The 20,694-nt window shown below is 42.3% G+C and overlaps 2 protein-coding genes across 3 annotated transcripts in view; one reads left to right on the top strand and one right to left on the bottom strand.

The window, feature by feature from the left end:
* LOC141807965 (rho GTPase-activating protein 20-like) overlaps positions 1–6,972 on the bottom strand; it is a 172,813-nt gene extending 165,841 nt beyond the window's left edge. For both annotated transcript variants that reach the window (XM_074694181.1, XM_074694180.1), the window contains exons 1-2: positions 6,846–6,972; positions 5,195–5,306 (exon numbers count right to left, since the gene is read on the bottom strand). The gene's annotated coding sequence lies outside the window, so the exon portion shown is untranslated. The remainder of the gene's footprint in view (positions 1–5,194; positions 5,307–6,845) is intronic.
* Positions 6,204–20,633, top strand: rnf17 (ring finger protein 17). The gene is made up of 38 exons (XM_074694183.1): positions 6,204–6,405; positions 7,187–7,299; positions 7,400–7,497; positions 7,731–7,818; positions 7,958–8,044; positions 9,217–9,320; positions 9,454–9,622; positions 9,754–9,830; positions 9,934–10,008; positions 10,121–10,413; positions 10,527–10,616; positions 10,706–10,864; positions 10,947–11,118; positions 11,238–11,373; positions 11,603–11,790; positions 11,908–12,037; positions 12,161–12,323; positions 13,431–13,546; positions 13,728–13,845; positions 13,930–14,047; positions 14,216–14,461; positions 14,542–14,692; positions 14,791–14,903; positions 15,939–16,029; positions 16,179–16,306; positions 16,399–16,594; positions 16,711–16,822; positions 17,680–17,843; positions 17,960–18,079; positions 18,154–18,234; positions 18,317–18,439; positions 18,515–18,571; positions 18,651–18,761; positions 18,891–19,014; positions 19,479–19,614; positions 19,914–20,100; positions 20,222–20,357; positions 20,437–20,633. The coding sequence occupies exons 1-37, from the start codon at positions 6,339–6,341 to the stop codon at positions 20,318–20,320; spliced, it is 4,800 nt and encodes a 1,599-aa protein (XP_074550284.1). The 5' UTR covers positions 6,204–6,338; the 3' UTR covers positions 20,321–20,357; positions 20,437–20,633.
* Positions 20,634–20,694: the final 61 nt, after the last annotated feature.

The following is a 20,694-nucleotide window of genomic DNA, read 5'->3' on the forward strand; positions in this document are numbered from 1 at the left end:
ATTTTTCCACACACATGCTCAGTCAGAAGGATCCCTCCTTCACACACACACACACACACACACACTCCCACGTAGATCCTCTGTGCCGCCCCCTCCTCGCCCTGAGAAATGTGCCATATCGATGCTGAGAAGCAGGTCAAGCATTCTGCGAGTGCAGCAAAGTGAGATAATTGCAACAGAGACTGCTTTGGGCTTACTTTTAAAACACCCTCCCCCTAAAAAACATCACCCAGACTCCGCCTCCTTGCACGCCGACACTTTGCGACTTGTACAACATTCAAAACAACCAGCTTTTCCAAAGGCGGCCCTTGGTGTAAAGCTGAGTGGCAGCGGTGGTGAGCTGATTGCGTTCAGGATGGACAGGTAGAGAAATGCTCAGCGATGGAGCGATTAGCAAGCCGGGCTAACGAGCTGCCTGATTGGTCTGATCTCCCAATCCTTCCCCTTGATGTGGATCTGTGTGATGTTCGACGGGTTTTAGGTCACAGAGGCGGCGAGGCCGGTTTTAAAAAATGCTCCAGCTTTTCAGTTACTCCCAACGACTGGTACCTCGCCCCTCACTGCCACCACCTCCTCCTCCTCCTCCTCTTCCTCCTCCCTTTGAACTGAAGGGATGAGGGTACAAGGAAGCATGACCAAGAGTATGTGTGAATGAGTGCAATTGGTCAAACAAATGTGAATGTATGTGTGAGGAGGTGTGAGTGTGAGAAAGGAGGGTGACTGGGGGCAGAAAGGGTTCACAGGCAGTATCCATGACTGTGGCTTGTTTTTAATGAGGGATTGTTGGAGCTGCTGCGGCCTGGTGCCCTCTTTTAAGGTGAGATGTTTGCCGCTGGCACCGGTTTACTCATGGATTAACACCACAGACTTTGGTGTGCACTCAAAGAGCACAAAAACAAACCCAACATGCATCATGATCCAGATCAAAATTCCTGCGATATGTTACGCTCACCAGTTGCCGACTGTTTTAAAAAGAAAAAACACAGAAAGACGGAAAAAATTTGGATCATTTTTGTGCAACATCTAACTACGGGATCACACAGTCTGCAGGTAAATAAACACAGCTCTTGTTTGAGGAGCTAACAGCATCAGCTACAAACAAGCAGGGACAAACTTCATGTAAAAAAAACTCACGCACAATATCACATGGATCTTAGGCCATGCCCACGCGGAGCTGGGTGTAAATTTGTATAAGTTTAGGCCTGCCATCCACATGAAACCACAGCTTTATGTCACTAAAAACGATATTTTCTGAAAACTCTGGTTTCATGGTTTCATATAGACGCCGGTAAACTGAGTTTTCGGTTCTCAAACGTCACAGCCGAATGCAGTTTGGCATGATTTGGCTCAGTTAAGCCTGATCCCGTTTGCGTTTCCACAGCAAAACTGTGCCGTCTCGTGGAAGGTGATGTGTAAGCCGGATGCCGAAAGCCACAGTTGTTAAACAATAGCGTGACGCCGTAGCAGCGCGACACAGTTTACCCCGCTAATAAATCCAATGAAGAAGAAAAACGCAGAGGACATGCAGCATTTCGTCCTCTCTGTGATTGGCATGTAGCTCTTTGATACAAAGAACAATCAAATTTTGTTTCAGAGAAGTCTGTGAGCCACCAGGAGAAATGTAGCTGCTGTCGGAGTAAGAGACGATTCTTTCGACCAATCAATTGTCTGCAGTGTTGTAGCTCCACCTTCTGAGAGCGGATCGGTTCAGTCTGGCACACATAAGAAAGGGTCCCATAAAGTGGAACGGCTCGTCTTGGTTATCTGGGGATCTGTCCCAGGATAACTCAGTGGAAACGCCACAAAATGCGTACTGTACAGAGACAAACCAAACGTGGGTTTAGATTTATCTGGTCAGTATTAGAGAATTTGTGGTTCTTGAGTCTAAATAGCAAAAAGGAGTAAACAAAATTGCATTCAGAAAAAGATAATCAGGACAATGAGAGTGTGTTGTAACTAGAGGATTAGGTGCCAGTATTCTGCATTTTGAAGCATATCAGCGTCGGCCTTCCTTTGTTACTATGATAGCGGATAAGAAAATCAATTTAAAACCATGGGTTTTTTTCGGCTGTGATACAGACGCGCTTCTCTGTCTGCAGTCACTACTCCGTCTCTAGCATTGTCCCACGATCTAATTGGTTACACATAGAGTTATTCTTCGGAAAACTTAATTTACTGTGGGGCTGAGTTTTGGCAAGAACCTCACAATACACGTCACGATACAAAAATATCACAATTCCACAATACTGTGATATATTGCGATATTCTACACAGTTAACTATTTGATTGAAAACATCTTTTCTATTTATTGTGGTTAAAATAAAGAAAGTCAAATGCAGTGTTTTACACACACACACTTAACTTGAAAACATAAAGCTTGTCAAGTTTGTTATTTAAACTACTGTGACATTAAACTAATGTTGCAAAACAACTATTGGGTGAAAGTTGTGGTCAAATGGTGAAACTGATAAATGTCACTTGGTGCAACCAATGTTACTCATAAAAAATCAAATATTGCGCAAAACATGACTATGGTTATTATTTTATCAGACAACTACACTGTAAAAATTTAACTTCAAATGGACAACACATTGAGGTTTACGGCATCAAAACCCACATCACCAAGTTTAGGAACAAAATAGTTAGAAATAACTAAGATTATATTTATTATACAGTTTAAGGGCAACATTCAGTAGAGTAGCTCTTCAGCGCCATCTACTGCAGTGGAGGTGCGGAAGATGTACTGTACTTCCAACTCACCTAAAATATTAATTTTTATCTTTAAAAAACACTGATATTAAGAATCGAAATATCAATATTTTATCACAGGTCAAAGTATATTTTTTCACACCTTTAATTTACTGTAGCATCTTTAGGGAACTATTTATTTATTAGTGTTCATTTAACTTAATAGGAGACGCTGCTGAACCTGGGAGCTGTTTGATAAACATATGCTTAAAGCCATCAATCAAAGTTAAGTATCAGTTTGTATAATACAAACTTGTATCACCAGTATTTTAAAGCATTGTAAAAAAATATTACCAGCCTCCTTGACTACTAATAATCAGTACCGGCCCTGAAAATACATATCTGTCATTCTTTATATAGGATGGGTAGGCAATCACCTCAAAAGGCCCAAAGACCTTAAATCTAGCCTGAGGCTCCGGATTGAACACACAACCAGCGGATTAACTGGGTCCATTTAGAGTGCACAAATATGACACAACCCCTTCCCCCAAAGTGAACATCTTTGTGCATCATGTGTGTATTCATGTGGTCACTTCCCATTAAAAAAGAGCAGTCCTGTGTCTGTTTGTGTCAGCTGACCTGGATCTAATTACAACCATTATCCTCCCAGGAGGATATTCACCGATCAGAGCAGGAAAACTGACTTAAGAGCTGAAATGATAAAAATGTGTGAAACTATGTGCAGCAGATGAATTGACTTGCAGTTACTAATCTGAAAACTTCTCCTTCATGGATTGTGATTCTCTTTGTGTGATGCTCAGTCTTGTTTTTGTGCAGACAAAGGGATAAAGGAAGGTATGAAGCGACTATCGCCCCAGTGCTCTTCATGCTGTGATCAGGTCGCCTGAGGGGGGGGTTACCCACCACTTAAAGCCAATCCTTGAGTCTCCTGGGCCGTGCATGACCTTTCCTTGTGTTTTTTATTCTAATCCAGAATGTCACGACCTAACCTGAAAAGCAGGAAGGGGTCGTTTCCACACCGTGCACATGGAGGGAGTGGGTCAGTGGAGCTTCTTTGAATTCAAGGGAAGATGAGAGGATCCTGAGTGGAAACAAATCAATGTGGGAAAAAGAAATACCTGGATTTTTAAGAGGACGGAGGTTTGTTGTAGGGTTAATCTGACTGTATTATGTGAAATCTATTGAACAAATGACTTAAAATGGACAAAAAAATCATCAGTTTTTTTGTTTTTCTTTTTAATATTTCCTCTGGGATTCACAAATTGAAGTCTTCCTGCCTTCAAATCATCTTCCCACAAGATATAAACGGCTATAATTGGTTCAGGAAATAGCTGAATAATAGCGATTATGCTCATAAAGACATCAGGAGAGCACTAACAAGACCACACAGCTTAATTAGGAGCATCATTAACGAATAAATGATTCGATAAGGGATTTGGGGGGGCGGGGGCAGAGGAGGGTTATTGTTCCTTGGAAACACGACAAAAATCCCCCAAGGATGGGAAGTGACCCACATTCTGGAGGAGGAAAGATGGGGGCGACCCCCATTCCCCTAACTGGCACCCCCATACCCCCCTTGGGCGCACGCCGATTGGTTCATTATCTATAGTAAACATGTCCACTACCCCCCACCCTGCTACACACACACACACACACACACCCTGCCCCCCTTCCAGTCTGTCTCTGATCATCCCGCCCCGCTGAAGACCACCGACCAGATTCCTCCAGTGGTCTAATCAGATTCATTCACTGCATATCTCCACACGCTGTCCATGTGCAGGAATTCAGAGCGGAGAAGGGAGGAAATATTCTTTTTTTGGCATGAATTTTAGAGAAAAGTCCACAGACAGGGCAAGAAAATATTTCTCTAAGTATTCATCAATCTAAAAGAAGTCAAAACAGTATTTCTCACTGATTAACTCCTTTTTCACGTGCTACAAGTTGCTGCCATAAAAAAGAAACTGGTGTAATTTTCCTTCCTTTGGACTCTCTTATCAAATACCAGAAAAGCCAGGAATGAAGGAAAGACCATGATTTCGATTTTATAGGAAATACTCCAAATATCTTCCATGTACCACTCAATATCAAACACCACATAAGAGTATGAAACACATCTACATTTTTCTGTATTATCACCTGTGTTTTGGGCCCATGTGTGAGCTGACCTTTTTTTGCTTTCATGCCTCCAATAAGCAAACAGGTGGACTTAATACCTGCAGGGGGGTTTCAAACCTCACACCACGGTGGTTTACCTTCAGTTCAGATCAATGCCCTTTGCTGGATTCATGTGGACACTGCTGCAGAGGTGAGAGCTGCACTGTTAAATCACATGTACTTCAAGTTTTTCTTTGGGGCTGCATTCTGCCGCCTCTGAAAGGAGAGACCGCTCTAATGGGATGCAGTTTCCTCTGGACCCTCCAGGGGTTTTGGATTGACATCCTCTGAAGGTTAAAGTTTTGACCGTGTTGCATGCTAGATGATTTACCTTTTACCATCTGATGTCTGGGCCTCTCTGCGCTCCACTGGCTGTCACTCCTGGTTACTGCCGCTTCAGTGGGTGGCTGCCCGCTGTCCTCAGGCAGAGGTGCTGCTGGCAGCTGGGTTCAGATGGAGGAGGAAAGTGACATGCTGATGTTAGAAGCCATGTGATTGGTTAAGAAGGAAACAAAAGAATATATATACACACACAAAAGATTCAACATGTTTACTGTTTCACATAAAAAGCAAATGTGTTTCCCTGTAGAGTAAGATACTTCATTTACTGTCCTCAATGACCACTGTCAACAAAAGATAAAAACAGATGAATAAAGGCAGAAAAATAAAATATATACAATGAGAAAAATAAAATGTGGAATGAAAAAAAGACAAAATATAATGTATACCATAAATATGAACAAAGTAAAAAATATGATAATGGATGATAGCAATAAAACATAATAAAATTAGTAAATAATACAAAAACATGCAATCTGTTGATTCAGATATGTTAAAAACATGGTTGAAATGACGACTCTCTCCACTTTTTAGCTTATTTTTATGTCTTGCACACAGAAAAATAACAAATCTGAATTCAATGCATGTGCAAAGACCATCCTAAATATCTTTACACCATGCCCAGGAATCACAAACCCACTGTTCTCAAGACAAAAGCAAGTGAGATATGTCCAGAGTGCGCAAGGATATTTAAAAAAAAAAAATCTAAAGAAAATAACTTAAAATTGAAAAATTTAAATATGAGGTTCAGTTTTGCTAATCCACAGAGCTGGATGGTGTATTTTTTTCCCATCTTTGTGGCTTTATCCAACAGAGCACCCTTATCCCACCCCCCCTGCCTTAGTATTTGGCGCCCTCAGGTGTCCATATATGATAAAGACTCAAAAATGTATTATAAACTGCTTGAACACACTCTTTACAAAAGAATCTGGTGCTTAAAACTTTTGAAAATTGGTTATTTTTGTTTGTTTATTTATTTTACTTCAGTATCAAAACGTTTCAAACGTTCGTTCATTCTTCTGCTTGACAGTGAACGCACCATGCGGCACCATCACGTGACAGAGACACCCGCGAATCCCCTTCGTGCGGTTTAGGGACGCAGAACAACAATTTTATTACAAAAAGAGGGAGAAATAATGGACAGAAGTGACAACCCAAGCGCCGTAATTTGCGGATCATGTGGAGAGGCATATATACTGCCTGGTAAGATCTTTAAATGTCCCTTTTCGACGGTTTAACGTCGAGTTTTTAGGAGTTATGAGGCAAAGTTGTAAGCTAGCAAACGTCGACGGCAGGCTAGCTGCTGAGTTAGCGAATGGAACATGCGCATTTGTTGGTTTGTGCTTTCAAGTCAGAAGAAATGCATATTTCAGTTTCCAGACCTAACATACATATACTTTTTAGTGTTTCTTACAGTTGTTAATTCTGGGGAGTAGTAAGTCCAGCTAACATTTGACGTTAGTCAATATAAGCCATGTTGCAGTATGTAGCATCTTTACCCACAGCTAAATGTGGCATGTTAAAGCAAGTTAAATTTGACATTAAAACTGTCAAATTTCTCTATTATCTCCTAGCATAACTAAATGGTTCTGCTCTGTAAACAATAATTTATTTAATGCAAAATAATGCTGTGCGTAACTCACCCTTCATCCACTTTATATTGTAGTTAATTGGAGGAAATTTGAGTTTCATGAAAAATTCACATGAAAGTTCATGTCCAGACAAAAAGTGTCCAAACGGAAGAGAGGTAAAGTTCACGACCTTGCTACATGCTCTATTGAAGGTCCAAGGTGTTAACTGCTCCCCCTAGAGTTTATTGCAGGAAACATCAGGATAAAAAAGCACAAACACTTACACTTGCTTGTAAAATAAAGAGGTAGAAGTGGTACAACTATGCTGATTGAATATGTTCATGCTCTGGTCTTATTCATAGAATGCATGTTGAATTATTCCTCCATGTCTGCATTGTTTTGATTTCTTTCAGAGGATGAAGCTGAAGGCAACCTCCCTCGTGTGCTTGTATGTGGCCACATCTACTGCACATCATGTTTGCTGTCTATTGAGTGTGACGGCACCATTGTATGCCCAGAGTGTGAGGTAAAATCAGCAGCAGTGTTCCTGCAGATAACCTGGCATTACTAAAATCAAAAGAAGTTAAATAAACATTCTTAATCTAACCAACTCTCCCTGTCTGCAGGTTGAATCAATCCTTCCTGAAGGTGGGGTGCATGCTCTGCAGGAAGACAGCCGAATCATTGGCCTCATCTACACTGCTCAAGTGAACAAGCAGAAAAAGTAACACGTGTCATTTAATGTTATTTGACAATGTTTAAAGGCTTAAAAGGTGCAATTAAGAATTTTAGCAACATTAAATGTGAATGAAAAGAAAATGATGCTTTCATGGGGATGATGTTCTAAACAGTGCACCCTTAAAATAACATTTGGTGCCATTTTTTGTAATTAGATTGTAGATTTTTTGAATTGTCTGTACTTTGATCATGTTGTTTTTGTTTTGTGATCCCTTCAAGCTTACGCACTGAAAAATCAATGAAGCACAGGAAGAACAAATTCGCATCCCTTGACATTAATGACAATACAGTGGATGAAGAGCAACAGGTATGTTGTAGATCACAAATGATGTTTCCATGGGATAATAATTTGTTTTGTTAGCCCTAAATACTAGTATGTAAGCATCTGCATTGCCTCTTTATGGCAGTATGCATTTCTCTCCTGATTATCCTCATGTCATATCCAGCCTACTGACAAGAAGAGTGGGAAGGTTGTGGATGAGGCGTTGGCCCAGGCTGCAGAAAATCTGGCCCTTCTGAAACAGATCCAAGAGGTGAGAAGTCCTCAAGATCCCAAATATTGCACACACATTTTAAGCATCATTGTATGCCATACATATTTCTGTTTCCCAAAAAGAAAACACCATCATTTTTTTTAAAATCAGGAATGTAAATCAAAAACTTTGTCTTGGACTTCTCTATACAGGGTGTCCGCGCGGTCTTAAAAAGTATTAAAAGTTGATAAATCAGTTGTGGGAAAATTAAGGCCCTTAAAAAGTATTAAAAAGTCTTGAGCGAAATGTTATGAGGTATTAAATTTTATTGGTATTCAAGCTTTGACTCCAAACGTATCCATAAATATTTATTTTCCTTCTTGTGACTGTTACAAACTAACCTGACACGCCAGACAGACAGGTCCATATATTCGCCTCGGAAATAGTACACCTGGTTTGAAAATGTTTTCAGGTTCTGAACCTTCAAAAATAACCTCACCTGGTGATTGGGCGATCATTCTGCTCGTCACACTCATCACAGACCAGCGTGAGGATCTAGAAAAAGCTTTAGCATCTCAAAATATTTCTCTCTGGATCATAAGAGTTTCTCAAGCCTCCTGAGAAAATTTCTTGGACTTTTGAGGACCTGGGATCTTAGATTCTTACGATTTAGAGAAAGCTTCCCCTGATCTCAGTTGTTTTGGAAAAATTTCTTTGTTCAAATCACCTTTTTACTGGATACACCGCCATGAGATAAGTTATTTATCAGTACAGTTACGTAGTGCTGTTATTTGAGATGAGCAAAGTTGTAATTTTGTGAGGCACAGGCTATGCGTAGGACTAGCAGCCCAACATACCCGTAGGCTAATGTGACAAACTCAGTTTGTACAGGAGTTTAGTAGCCGTCAGTATGTAACGCAGATAGAAAGCAAATAACACAATCTCAAGCACCTAATTCTTGACAATGATGAAATAAATTGTTTTTTTTCTGCAAGTTGGCCTTAAATAACTGCTGTTACTTTTTGTGGGAATGGGAATGTCAATTATCCTGCCTTCAGTTTGATTTATTCTTTCAAGCATTATTCCTTCTCAGCTTGTCAACTGTCAAAGATTGGTTGCTAACAACAGCTTAAAGTCGCGATGAGGTCTTGAGATTTTTTGTTTTAAAAAGGTATGGAATTTAACCTCAGGATTTCAGCATATACCCTGTCTATATTGTGTTATCTATGCAGACTCTGAAGACTGGTTTAGCAGAACAAGTAAAAGTGGAGCGAGTTCGGCTGGAGGTGGAGATCAAGCAGTCTGCAGAGGAGGCTTTATATTTTGTTCAAACATGGTATGGGTAGACACTCCAGTTCTAACAAATCATGCATTATGAGTTGTTTTATTGTTTGGGAAATGAAACAAGGTTTTTCCTAGTTTCAACAAAGTGATAATCATCTTCATGCATGTGTTTTCTTTGTCTTTAGGAAGCAAATACAGCTGAGTAAGCTAAGTGAACTTGAGGGTAAATTCTCTACCAGCCAAGTGGAGCTGGGACGCGTCCAGGAGCAGATCAAGTCCTTGGGGATTGCCATGCAGATGGCCAGAGAAGTGCTTCGAGTTCCTTTCCTGGAGCAGTACTGCACCCTGGATAAAGTATGAAATGTTTATCCTCTACACATCTGTACAAGTACTTCCTTGTTAGCTCACAATCCACAGTCACACACCATGAAACTGGCATGTACAGACTGAATGAAACTGATGTGTTTCTGTTTTTTGGGCGATAGGTTGTGGAGACATTGAAGGCTCCTGTTGATAAACAGTCCTTTGATATGGAGTGTATAACTCTGGGATCTGGACTGAGGTTCGAAACTTCTGCTCAGATGATTGTTTGGAGTCTTGTTTTAATATTAAAACAGCATCTGCATGTTAATACATAAATCTGTGTGTATGTTGTTTTTTTTAAGCTGTGTGGTTCAGTCTGAGGAATCAGACCAGAGCCTGACATTATTTCTGAAGATGGAGGCCAGTGACCCAGAACCGTGAGTCTTCTGATACTTTACTAGCACACCACTTGGAATAATATCCCAGGGCTTTATCAAATCAATCTTCTATGTTTTGACAACCAACTCCCATTGTTGCTCTCTCGCCCAGCTTGTCCAAGTTTCCACCAGTAAGCCACCAGCAGGATAACTCCTACAGAAAGTCCCCAGGAAACCGCGCAGAGATCAGACAAATCAACTGTGTCTCACCCAGCCACAACAAGTCCCCCAGCTCTCAAAAACAAGACCAAGGGAGTCCGAGAGCCAGCAGTCCCTTGACACAGAGCTCACATTCAAATCTGAGTCCTCATCCCAGAGCCAGTCCCCCCCAACACTATGTCATCTCAGACATCAGAATCCCAGATGTCATCATTGAGGAGATTATAGATGAGGAGAAAGGGCAAGGTTTGTGATGAGCTCTATGAAAAACGATAAGAACATCCTGGTTAATGATTGTGTCTGTGATGTGGAAGAGAAGCATTAATCTGTCATTGTGAATGTTTTGTATTTTTCTGAAGGTTCCCCACCCACTGGGCCTGAACTTGCTAATGACAAATGGAGAATCCAGAGGAGACGGAAACATCAGATGTTTGGCAATAAGAGACCTGGTATGAAGACATATTAAAGGAAATCTATGGATATTTTTTTGCATGTGTTAAAAAAGATCTCTCTAATTCTTCTTGGTCCTTCGTCCTAGTCTCCAAGTGGGTGGTGGTGACCCATATCGTGAATCCAAGTCACTTCTACGTTTGTAGCATGTTAGAGAGGACGGAGAACGAGATCCTGTCCAGGAAGATCAACGACTACTGCTGCAGTGAGAGTTCTCACTTCACTGACGGTGACACCGTGGGAACTGGTAAGAACGTCCTGGTTTGTTGGTTTTGCACTAAATCATGTGCCAGGCTCAGTCTGTCATCCTGTCCTCGGCTCCTTTCCAGGCCTGGTGATCTTTGTTAGGCAGGAAGAAGGACTCTGGTGTCGAGGCCGTGTGGTTGAAATCTCTCAGATTGGACGTGTTGAGACTGTAAGAGCGTGTCTTGCCTCCCAGCTGGCTGGGCTCAGAGTCTTTCTCATTGACTGTGGCAAATCCAAAGGCCTTACCATACAGAGGTACACGCAGCATTGTAAATACGCTTGTGGTTGATGTCAGCGGCATAGAGGTACATTAATATGTGCAGCACAAGAATTTGTATACTGACTGTAAAATACTCTCTGTCCCATTTTTTTAGCAGAGAAGATCCCTCTGAGTTGCCGCTAGAAGCCGTGAACACTCACCTGAGGAAGATGTGTGAATCTCTGAATACACTTCGCTATGCTCCTCAAGCCATCAGGTGTTCCCTCATGGACCTGGTCCCATATGACCTGGTGAGAAACTTACACAGTTACAGTACTTTTACCTGACAGATGATGAATGTAAGGGGATCAGACACAGAGACATTTCAGGAACAATACGATGATATTATGATAAATTTAGATTAGAAAACCAAAATCCAAGAACACTCAACATTGAAAATCGTAACTTTTGATCTGAAAAAGCAAGTGGAGTCTTGGCGTCTTTTTCATGTGATTTTGTATTTGTGTGTGTGTGTTATAGTCGAAGGGCTGGTGTGAGAAATCACGGGTGGAATTCCGCCGTATCATCGGCTCTGCGGCTGTTGAAATGCGGCGTTTTGGTCGTGACAGAGACTCTTTGTTGGTGGACCTCAGAAAAGTTTCCGTGGACCATCCCAATAACGTCCCCATCTCAGTCAGAGAGTATCTTGTTTTTATCGAGGTGGCCAGGTAAACACAAGACTTTGGGAATCAGCTGGAAACATTCTGAAAAGCAGGTTCTTGATTTAAAGCACTGTCAGTCTCTGAAGTGGTCCCAGATTTTGCTGTTGTTCTCAAATTTCTTAGGTTTTTCAATCCAGTGCTTCAGGACAGGAAGCCTCTGTCATACTACCCTCCTGTCTATCCCAAGGTGAACACAGAGGTCAATGCTGTGGTGTGTCACATCAACAGCCCTGCAGACTTCTACATCCAGCTGGTGAGTTTTTCCGAGTGTAAAGAGGGAAATGTAAAGAACAGAACACCACTCTATTCATGTTTTCTGATTGGTTTCTTCTTGTTCTTTTTCTTCCCACACTCCAAACTTACCCAAACACACCAGGTTGACAGCATGGAGTTCTCGTTGCTGTCAGCCAAGCTCCAGGAATGTTATAACGCAACAACTGTGGCCAAAGGAGAAGACCTGAGAGTCTACTGCCCCGTGATAGAGCAAGCCTACGTTGCTCGCTGTCAGAACAACCTGTGGCACAGAGCTCAGGTCATAGGTGAGGTTTAGTCTTCATCGATGCATACTGCACTAAATGTTGTCACTTAAAGGTGGAGTCTGCAGGATTTTCCTAATAAAATAAAATGTCAATGTTTATAGGAATAATCCTGCTTAAAGTGATATTCCAGGATGGAACAAGTTGGGTCCTATCACAAGGTTTAGGGCAGAAATTACAGTGTTTTTGTGCAGCAGAAGCCCAGGGCGCACGCACCAAACACCCCCTCCCTGCTCCTCTGCAGGTTTCCTCTGCAGTCAGACGGGGCCATATTTTACTTGACCAAAAACACAAATAAACGGACTCCCACCAAAAAAGTCTGATATCTGTCTGCATTCACGCTTAATTTAGAGAATTTTCAGTGCGTTACTTTCTCACAAAAACACCGCTAAATAAGGCTCTAGTTCTCATCTTGTCTCTTCGTCCTGGCAGACTACCTGCGTTTGTTTATATCTGGCATGCCGCGCGTGCGGACTGATACACTAAGCGGCGAGCGCCTCGTAGCCAGCTGTGGCTCTGCAGCCGAGGTAGCACCGTATTACGACACGATGATTCTATACATCGGAATCTGTGTGTGCCTCAACCCCTTCCTCTGCCTGTATGTTGATGTTTTGGTTTTGTCAGGACATTTCTGGGCAGGGAGTAGCTGGAGATGCTATCTAAACACAGGCACAGAGGAAGATAATCATGACCAAAAGGAATCGCCAAACAGATTTTTCCTAAACAAGTGTGAAGTTTGTCTTGATATTCTCACTTTTGAGTTTTGGAGAGCAGCAAGTTAGCTTTCTGCTAACCTGCTAAGTGTCAAATACCTGTGATTAGCTTGTGCTAACATGCCAAGTCAGGTGCACAGCTCTCGAGTCTCTCCCTTGGCTGGTGAGTGTGTTCACATAGCTACGGTCAGAGGCAGTGGGTGTGTGCTGCTGCTGGCACTGAGCCAAGGAGGAGGGGCCCAGTTTGAATGATGTGTTTACTAACAAGTAGCGAAAACACCCACAGACCTTATTAAGTCATGCTGCTGTTAATGATAATAAATTCATTCAGGCTGCTTGTGTGTGTCACGACTAACATAAATAAGCTGAAGTTTTCTTTCATGTGTGTGTGATTAAGGTCACCAGGGTGAAGGAAAAGTGGAGGTGCGCTATGTTGACCTTGGGTGTAAGAAAACCTTAACCGTCCGCGACTTGAGGAAGATTAAGGATGAGTTCTTTGCACTTCCCTCTATGGTGAGAAACAACTTCAGACCTTTGATTACAACTGCTGTAAGATCCTCCTGAGAATGAGACCAAGCTGAAAAATCCTACATGACAAAAATTATATGTTGACTCAGTATTAATCTAATGATATCTCACAATAAAGATGCTGCTTCCTCTGATGAAAATCTAACGTGTCTTCTCTACTGTCCAGGCAATCCACTGCTGCTTGTCAGAAGTAAACCCTGTGGATGGAGAGACCTGGGATGAAGCCTGTGTTAACAGATTCATCAGCCTGGCTGATCAGAAACTGGTCACGATTGTGGCAACAGGTAGTGTTTTCATGTCCCTTTGTGTATGTGTAAATTAATAATTGAAATTTAATCAGATTTATTTTCTTTCTTGTATCTCTGCAGCATCTGTCCCAAGGTCTAAGCCTCTCCCGGTCAAACTGTTTGAGAGCGGCCTGAACGGACCAGAAGAAAACATCGCTGAGCTGCTGGTCAAAGAGGAGCTGGCCTGCTTCAAAGAAGAGTGAGTTTTTTTCTCTACAGTATACATTTCTTAAAATTAGAGCAAAAGGTACATTTTTGATCCTGATTTATCTCTCCACCTCTTTCTTTTCCAACTTTTTAAGATTTTTTATTTCTCATAACTCTTTTTCCTCACCACCTCCACTTGTTCTTCTTTTCTCCCTGATAGACTGAAGTCTAAGGATGCCAGGCGGCCTGGTGATGAGTCTGACATCTGGGACCCTCCACTTAACCCCGAATCACCCACACAGGGGGCTGATGCTTCAGACAAAAACCTGAACGGTGACCAGGAGCCGCTGCAGGTTCAGCTAGAGATCCAGGCTCAACTGAAAGACCTGAAAGTCAGGGTCAGCCACGTCAACTCACCAAGCAGCTTTTACGTCCAGCTCACGCAGTTTAACTCTCACCTGAAAAGGTCAGCAGCAGAATAATGATTTACAGACCCTCATGGTCCACATTTGGAGTTTGGATTTTAGATCATATCTGTTTCTTCAGGATCTGTGAGCTGGTGAAGCAGGAGTGTGCGTCTGTGCAGCCTGATGAGGACGCCGTGTGGAAGGCGGACATGTACTGTGCTGCTCATGTTAACGGGGTCTGGGAGAGAGGACAGCTCTGCGCTGACGTCACATCCAGCAAGATTGCAGAGGTATAAAACATTTAGAACGATAGAGAAGTCACACCAAAATCAGTCTGATATCTGTGTCATGTTTGCTGTTTCTCCTCCTCTTTCTGTTATTTATGAAGGTGAAGCGCTGTGACCATGGAAACATAGTGAAGGTCCACGTCAGCAACCTGAGGCCACTGCCACAGAACTTGATCGGGTCTCTGGCACTGGAGTGCACTCTGACTAACATCAGGTTACTAATCCTTTATCCTCCACATTAAAATCACAGGTTTTAAAGGTCCCATATTCTGCTCCTTTTCTGCAGTTTAATATGGATCATTGATGTCTTCATGAAATGGTAGTAACATGTTTTGGTCCAAAAAGCCAATAAATCAAGCACAGCAGCATTGTTTCCAGGCTCTCATAGCCCCTCTGTTCAGAACGCTCTGATTTAGTGGGCGTGGCCCTCATATGTAAATGAGCCACCGCTGATACCGCCCCGCTCTTCCACATCATTGAGAGCGGCGCCACGAGCTCCAAGTGCACAATGTTTAGAAAACAGAGAAGCTCGTTTACTGTAACATTACAGACTAAAACAACAGGCTAACTGCAGCTAAAGTTAGCATCCTGAAGCTAACACAGAGACAGGGGGGACACTGAGGAAAGGCTCTTCCATCTGCTCCACAGCACACAGCATTTAAAATACTCACATTTCCAGGGTCCCAGGTTTGTTGGAGGATGGTTGGTAATGCACCTGGATTCAGGACCAGTCTATTGGCTAGCCCTCTGTTGGACTGTCCAAAGATGGAAAAACAGTCGGCCGTGAAGTGACTAGCAAACACATGCACAGTTTTACTGAGTGTAGCTGGAACATTTCCTGATAAATGAACTCTAGACACCTAGTCTGTCTTCTTCTGAGATGGGAAGCTTGAGCATGGAACTATGTGGCTGTTTACAGCCAAAAACAGAGCAGTGATGGCTCTTCATCTGCTATCTGCTCCGGTGGACCAATCAGGTCAAACTTGCTCCTGATTGGTCAAAAAAGGAATCACTGACGTCGGCAACTCCACAAAATCCCAACAACTTGTTTTAGTTCAGGATTTTACATTCATAAGCACTACTAAGTACAGGTTTTGTCATTAAATATCACATTTTGTGGGCTGGGAGGAAAGCCAAAGACCCACAAATTTCACTAAAAGACTTAATAAAGTGATTTTTGCATAATATGGGACCTTTAACTGGTTATAAAAACAGAATGAAAATGAAACTGTTGCCTTTTCTGTTTCAGACCAGCTGGAGGCCTTTCCACCTGGTCGGCTACAGCATGTGACTTAATCTCCTCCTACCTAACCGGGGCCTCAGCTCTAATGACTATAAAGGTTTCTTCTCCATCTCTCCCTCCTCGTGCTTACATTTTTGTCTTCATATTGATAAATAACTTAAAAACCACTTTGCTATTTCTCCACCTGTTTACCCTTTGATTTTCTCTGTTGGTTTCAAAGTCTCTTTCTCTTTCCTTGCCCTCAAGGAGTTAACAGACAAGCCTCCACAACCGATCACTCTGTTCTGCTCCACCAAAAAGGATCAGCTTGTTAGCATTGCAGACTTTCTGACCAGCGAGGGTCTTGCCCTCAGAGAAAGGAAACCGAGGCAGATGTGAGTAATTTTAATGATTTACAGTCTGCTCTGTCTACTTATGTTGACTCTTTCTTCAACTGTCAGGTGTCTTTGACTCTTGTTTCTTGCAGAGATGCTGGAGATCAGAAGCCAAAAGACGCTGAAGCACAGTCTCCAGTGATGGTGACACAAACTGAAAGTCTTAACGGAGATAAAACAAACCCTCCTCCAGCTTCGCCCCTGCTCTCTGACCTCTCCAAAGCCCCTGTTTTCCCATCTCACTCCCACCCAAAACCTGCCCCTCGCACCATCATAACAGCTGAGAAGGTGACCTCACACACCAGGAAGTAATACAGTAGCATAATAAACCATGTGGAATAACTCATAGGATCGTGTATAAGCCGTTAGCCGTAGCTCTTTTTGTATTCTGCATGTGTTTCCAGGTGCAAACTCAGCTGTACCAGCCCCCAGAGCTGCCGTGCCTCGGTCACATTCAGATGAACGTTTCCGCCATCGGAGAGGACGGCGTTATTTATGTCAGGACACAGAATGCAGGTGCAGCTCAGTCAGCTGTTGTTCCCAAAAAGGAAATACATGCCCCCTGTTCAAGCTTTACACACTCCTTTGTTTGTGGGTGTTTTACACAGGGTGTTCGCGGTGCCTTAAAAAGTATTAAAAGTTGATAAATCAATTTTGGGAAAATTAAGGCCCTTAAAAAGTATTAAAAAGTCTCAATTGTGGTTTTATGAGGTATTAAGTTTCATAGGTATTCAAGCTTTAACTCAAAAAATATCCATGAATATTTTTTATTTTGGGACGTTAAACATTCAGCAGATAAAGTTATAGAATAGAAAAGAATAGAGTTACTTTATTGATCCCAAACTGGAAAATTGTTGTGTTAACAGCAGAAATCGATGAAGTCAGTAGAAAAATACAAAGATAAAAAAGAATAGAATAAAAAAAAAAATACATAAAGACTCTAGTTATAATAAAATACAACAATAAGGATTGTGAGCTGTATGAACACCAGCTATAAATTAACATCATTTCTAGTTTCATTAAGAGAAATTAAATACAACATTAAAGCAAATCACACAGTTTCAGGCAAATGTCCTAAATTTTAAAAATGATTAAATAATTTCAGCAAGTTGGCCTCGAATAACTGCTGTTTCTTGTTGTGGGAGTGTCGATAAACCTGCCTTTAGTTTCATTTATTCTTTCAAGCTTTATTCATCCTTAGCTTACATCATTTCTGTAAAAATGTTAACTACAACTGTTAAAAAGTGGATGCCAACAACAACTGAAAGTTGCAATAAAGTCTTGAAACTTTTTTAAAGGTTTTTGAAAAAGTCTTAAAAAGGTTTTGAAATCAACCTCAGGATTTTAGCATAAACCCTGTTTACATGTTGCAGAGTCTCAGCTGGAGCAGCTTAGGAAGAGGATCCAGCAGAGCATGAAGACATTACCCAGACAGAAGCCCTACACCTGGAAGTCAGTGCTGGGCTGCGCTGTCATCGGATCAGACATGTTGTGGTATCGAGGACAGCTGCTGGAGGTGCTGGGAGGACACGTTAAGGTCGGTGTGACACCAGGACACCAGGACACAGATCCTTTTGGTACATGTTGAATAGAAAACCTCCAACGAGTTTGAGACTGATTTTGTTAATTTTCTGATGTTGTTTTTGTTTCCAGGTGCAGTATGTGGACTACGGTCTGGTGGAGAACATCCCGGTGGTCCATGTGTATCCCAAGCTGCTGTGTGATGATGTCCCTCAGCTCTGCATACCCTGCATGCTGCACAACATCAGCCCTGTAAGTGTGTGAACGAAGGAGTGCTTGATGTAAAAACTTGAGTTTATCACCGTGCACGCTCTCCGTCTCTGCAGGTTGGAGGTCGGTGGCAGGTCGATGCCGTTGCCTTACTCAGGGAGCTGTTGCTGAATCGCTCTGTGGACATGCAAGTCATGGTACAGTTACACACACAACCTTTTTAATGGTGTCACACCTGAAGGAGTGTGCAATGTAACCTCCAATGTGTGTGTGTGTCAGGAGCTGCCTTCTGACCCCAGAGCGCCTCTGTCAGTCGCGCTCTTCCTGGAGGGGATGAGCCTCAGCAAGATCATGTGTCACCACGAGCACGCCTCCATCGAGCGGACGCTGTCAGAGCAGAAGGTGTGTGTGTGTGAGTGTGTGTCTGTGTTTAAAGGATAAAGCTTCAGAAACTTAAAGGAGTGTCTTTCTGTGCAGGGATCCTACGAGGTGACTCCTCCGTCTTTCCTGGATGATTGGGACATTAATACTGAGGTACGTGTGTTCCCAGGTCTTTTATTGAGATTTCAGCTCGTTAAGGGTTAAAAATGATGCAGCTGATAATTCTCTTTAGGGTCTGAGGGACCCAGAGGAGCAGGCGCTGGGGCCCTTCATCTACCCAAACCTGCCACAGAAGGGAGAGCACTTCAAAGCTCGGGTGAAGCACCTGTGGACTCCAAACGAGGTAACTTAATCACTTTATTTTTCCTGTGATTAAAGTTTGTTTTTCTTTTGTTGATTTTTACTCTAAGGATGTAAAACTGGTGTTTAAAAGGCAGTTTTGCACTTTTCTGTGCTAATCTGTGTCCTGTAGCTGTTCCTGTGGCCTCTGGAGGGAACCGACAGCGTCGAGGTGGATGGAGAGACTCTGGATGAGGCTTTGGAAAGAATCAACGAGGACATCGACCGCGTGCCACAGCTCAGCAGCTTCCCTCAGGGTAACACCTACACCTTTTCTGTCTTTGTAACACACTTTATATCTATATACTTTCGGGTTTTTTTTACTTGTTGCAATAATTCAGACCTCATTTCGTTTTTGAGTAACTGGAAACGACAGTTTTCTGGACTGATCAGTTGAATGTGTCTCATATCGAGTGAAACAAGACATTTTTTACCTAAAATAAGACAAAAACACTTGATAAGATTTTAGTTTTTTGCAGTGAGCATCAGTAAACAATCAGTAGCCACGGTAACATGAGGAGTTTTTTGTCTTTCCGAATTGAATCTTTCTGAATGACTTTTCCGAAAACAATAGTATACATGGAAAGGAATATTCCACCCCTGTGAAACCGATTAAATGTCCATTCAGATCGGCACTTTTCTTTCAGAATGAGGTGTATACAAAGGTTAAATTCTTCTCTTGTGAAAGTTTAACAGATCTGGTTCTCCTCATGGTTTCCAGGTGGTCCGTGTCTGGCAGAGTACAGTGATGGGCAGTACTACCGGGCCAAGCTGACCAAAGTGATCAGCGTAGAACCTGTGATGCTCCTGGTCCAACATGTGGATTTTGGCTCTGATGATACTCTGCCTGTCAGCAAGTATGAGCACCACACTCTGCTGGAGTAGATACCTGCGTTTATATCTGCTTTTAATAAATAACAAAAAAAAACTAAGGGGGCAAGAAGAGTAGCAGTCATCCTTGAATCAAGAAGCAGACAGTTGAACATGTGATCTTTGAAAAAAACGTGTCATCTTCAAACAAAGTCACCTAGAAAAACCTTTTACAGAAAGACAAACTCGCCCCTGTTGAAGCATGGAGGTTGATTTCTCTGAGATGACCACTAGGTGGCAGTGTTTCTGCATTTATGTTTTCTGAGCGTCTGTTCTTCCTCGTCAGGCTGCGCCAGATGCCAGCAGGGCTTCTGGGTTTTCCATCGCGAGCTCTAAAGGTTAAAGTTGCCGGCTTCAAGGCTCCGAGGTTAAAGACGGAGGGAGGGGTGCTGCCCTACAGCCCTGAGTGGAGCATGAAGGCCACGATGGCCATGTTGGACCTGCTGAACGGCAACACTACAGCATACGTCGTGGTAAGAATAAATAAATACACATTGATCTCTCTTCTCATCTTTCTGGCATCATTCAAAGTTTTATTCTCAGAAACTTTCTCAGTGCTCAACTCGTGTCTCGATTTTCTTCTTGTCGTTTCAGGCGCAGGAGCCCGAGCTCACCGTGCTGCTGTACAAGGAGAGCGGAGAGCTGGTCCATCTGTCTCTGGTGAAGGAGGGACTGGCTGAGCTGGACAAGTGAAACGGATCAAGGAAGAAACCACAAGAGTAAAGTTCATGTAAGGTTTAGACCTTTTCCTGATTTTCCTGATTGATCTAAAGTGAAGATCCATTTTGATCTCATCTCTTCTTTCCCAGGTTTCCCTGAGGAGGTTTTCCATATCTTCATTTATTTGTTGAACCATGACGTTTATTTTATGTTTCTAAAGAGTCGTTTTAACTTCCTGTGCGTTCTTGTGAAGCAGCGTTTTAAGTTTGTTGTGTTTGAGTGAGCCATGCTGACTTTCTGTTCTCGTGTTGATTTGTTCGTGTGAAGATTAAAGTCTTTTCAGGCTGGCGAACATTTCTGCTGTTTGATCACGTAGGAGATTTCAGCAGTTACTGAAACAAAGATGC

Source organism: Halichoeres trimaculatus, unplaced genomic scaffold, assembly GCF_033239565.1.
Source record: "Halichoeres trimaculatus isolate MK-OKI-2021-1 unplaced genomic scaffold, fHalTri1.1 fHalTri1_scaffold_19, whole genome shotgun sequence".
Taxonomy (NCBI): Eukaryota; Metazoa; Chordata; class Actinopteri; order Labriformes; family Labridae; genus Halichoeres; species Halichoeres trimaculatus.

What these genes read in the sequence shown, in the direction of transcription:
- rnf17 (XM_074694183.1), top strand. Translation starts at nt 6,339, where the DNA reads ATGGACAGAAGTGACAACCCAAGCGCCGTAATTTGCGGATCATGTGGA. An exon ending in GTTTGGCAATAAGAGACCTG is followed by an intron (nt 10,617 to 10,705) that starts GTATGAAGACAT and finishes CCTTCGTCCTAG; the next exon opens with TCTCCAAGTGGGTGGTGGTG. An exon ending in GATACTCTGCCTGTCAGCAA is followed by an intron (nt 19,615 to 19,913) that starts GTATGAGCACCA and finishes CTTCCTCGTCAG; the next exon opens with GCTGCGCCAGATGCCAGCAG.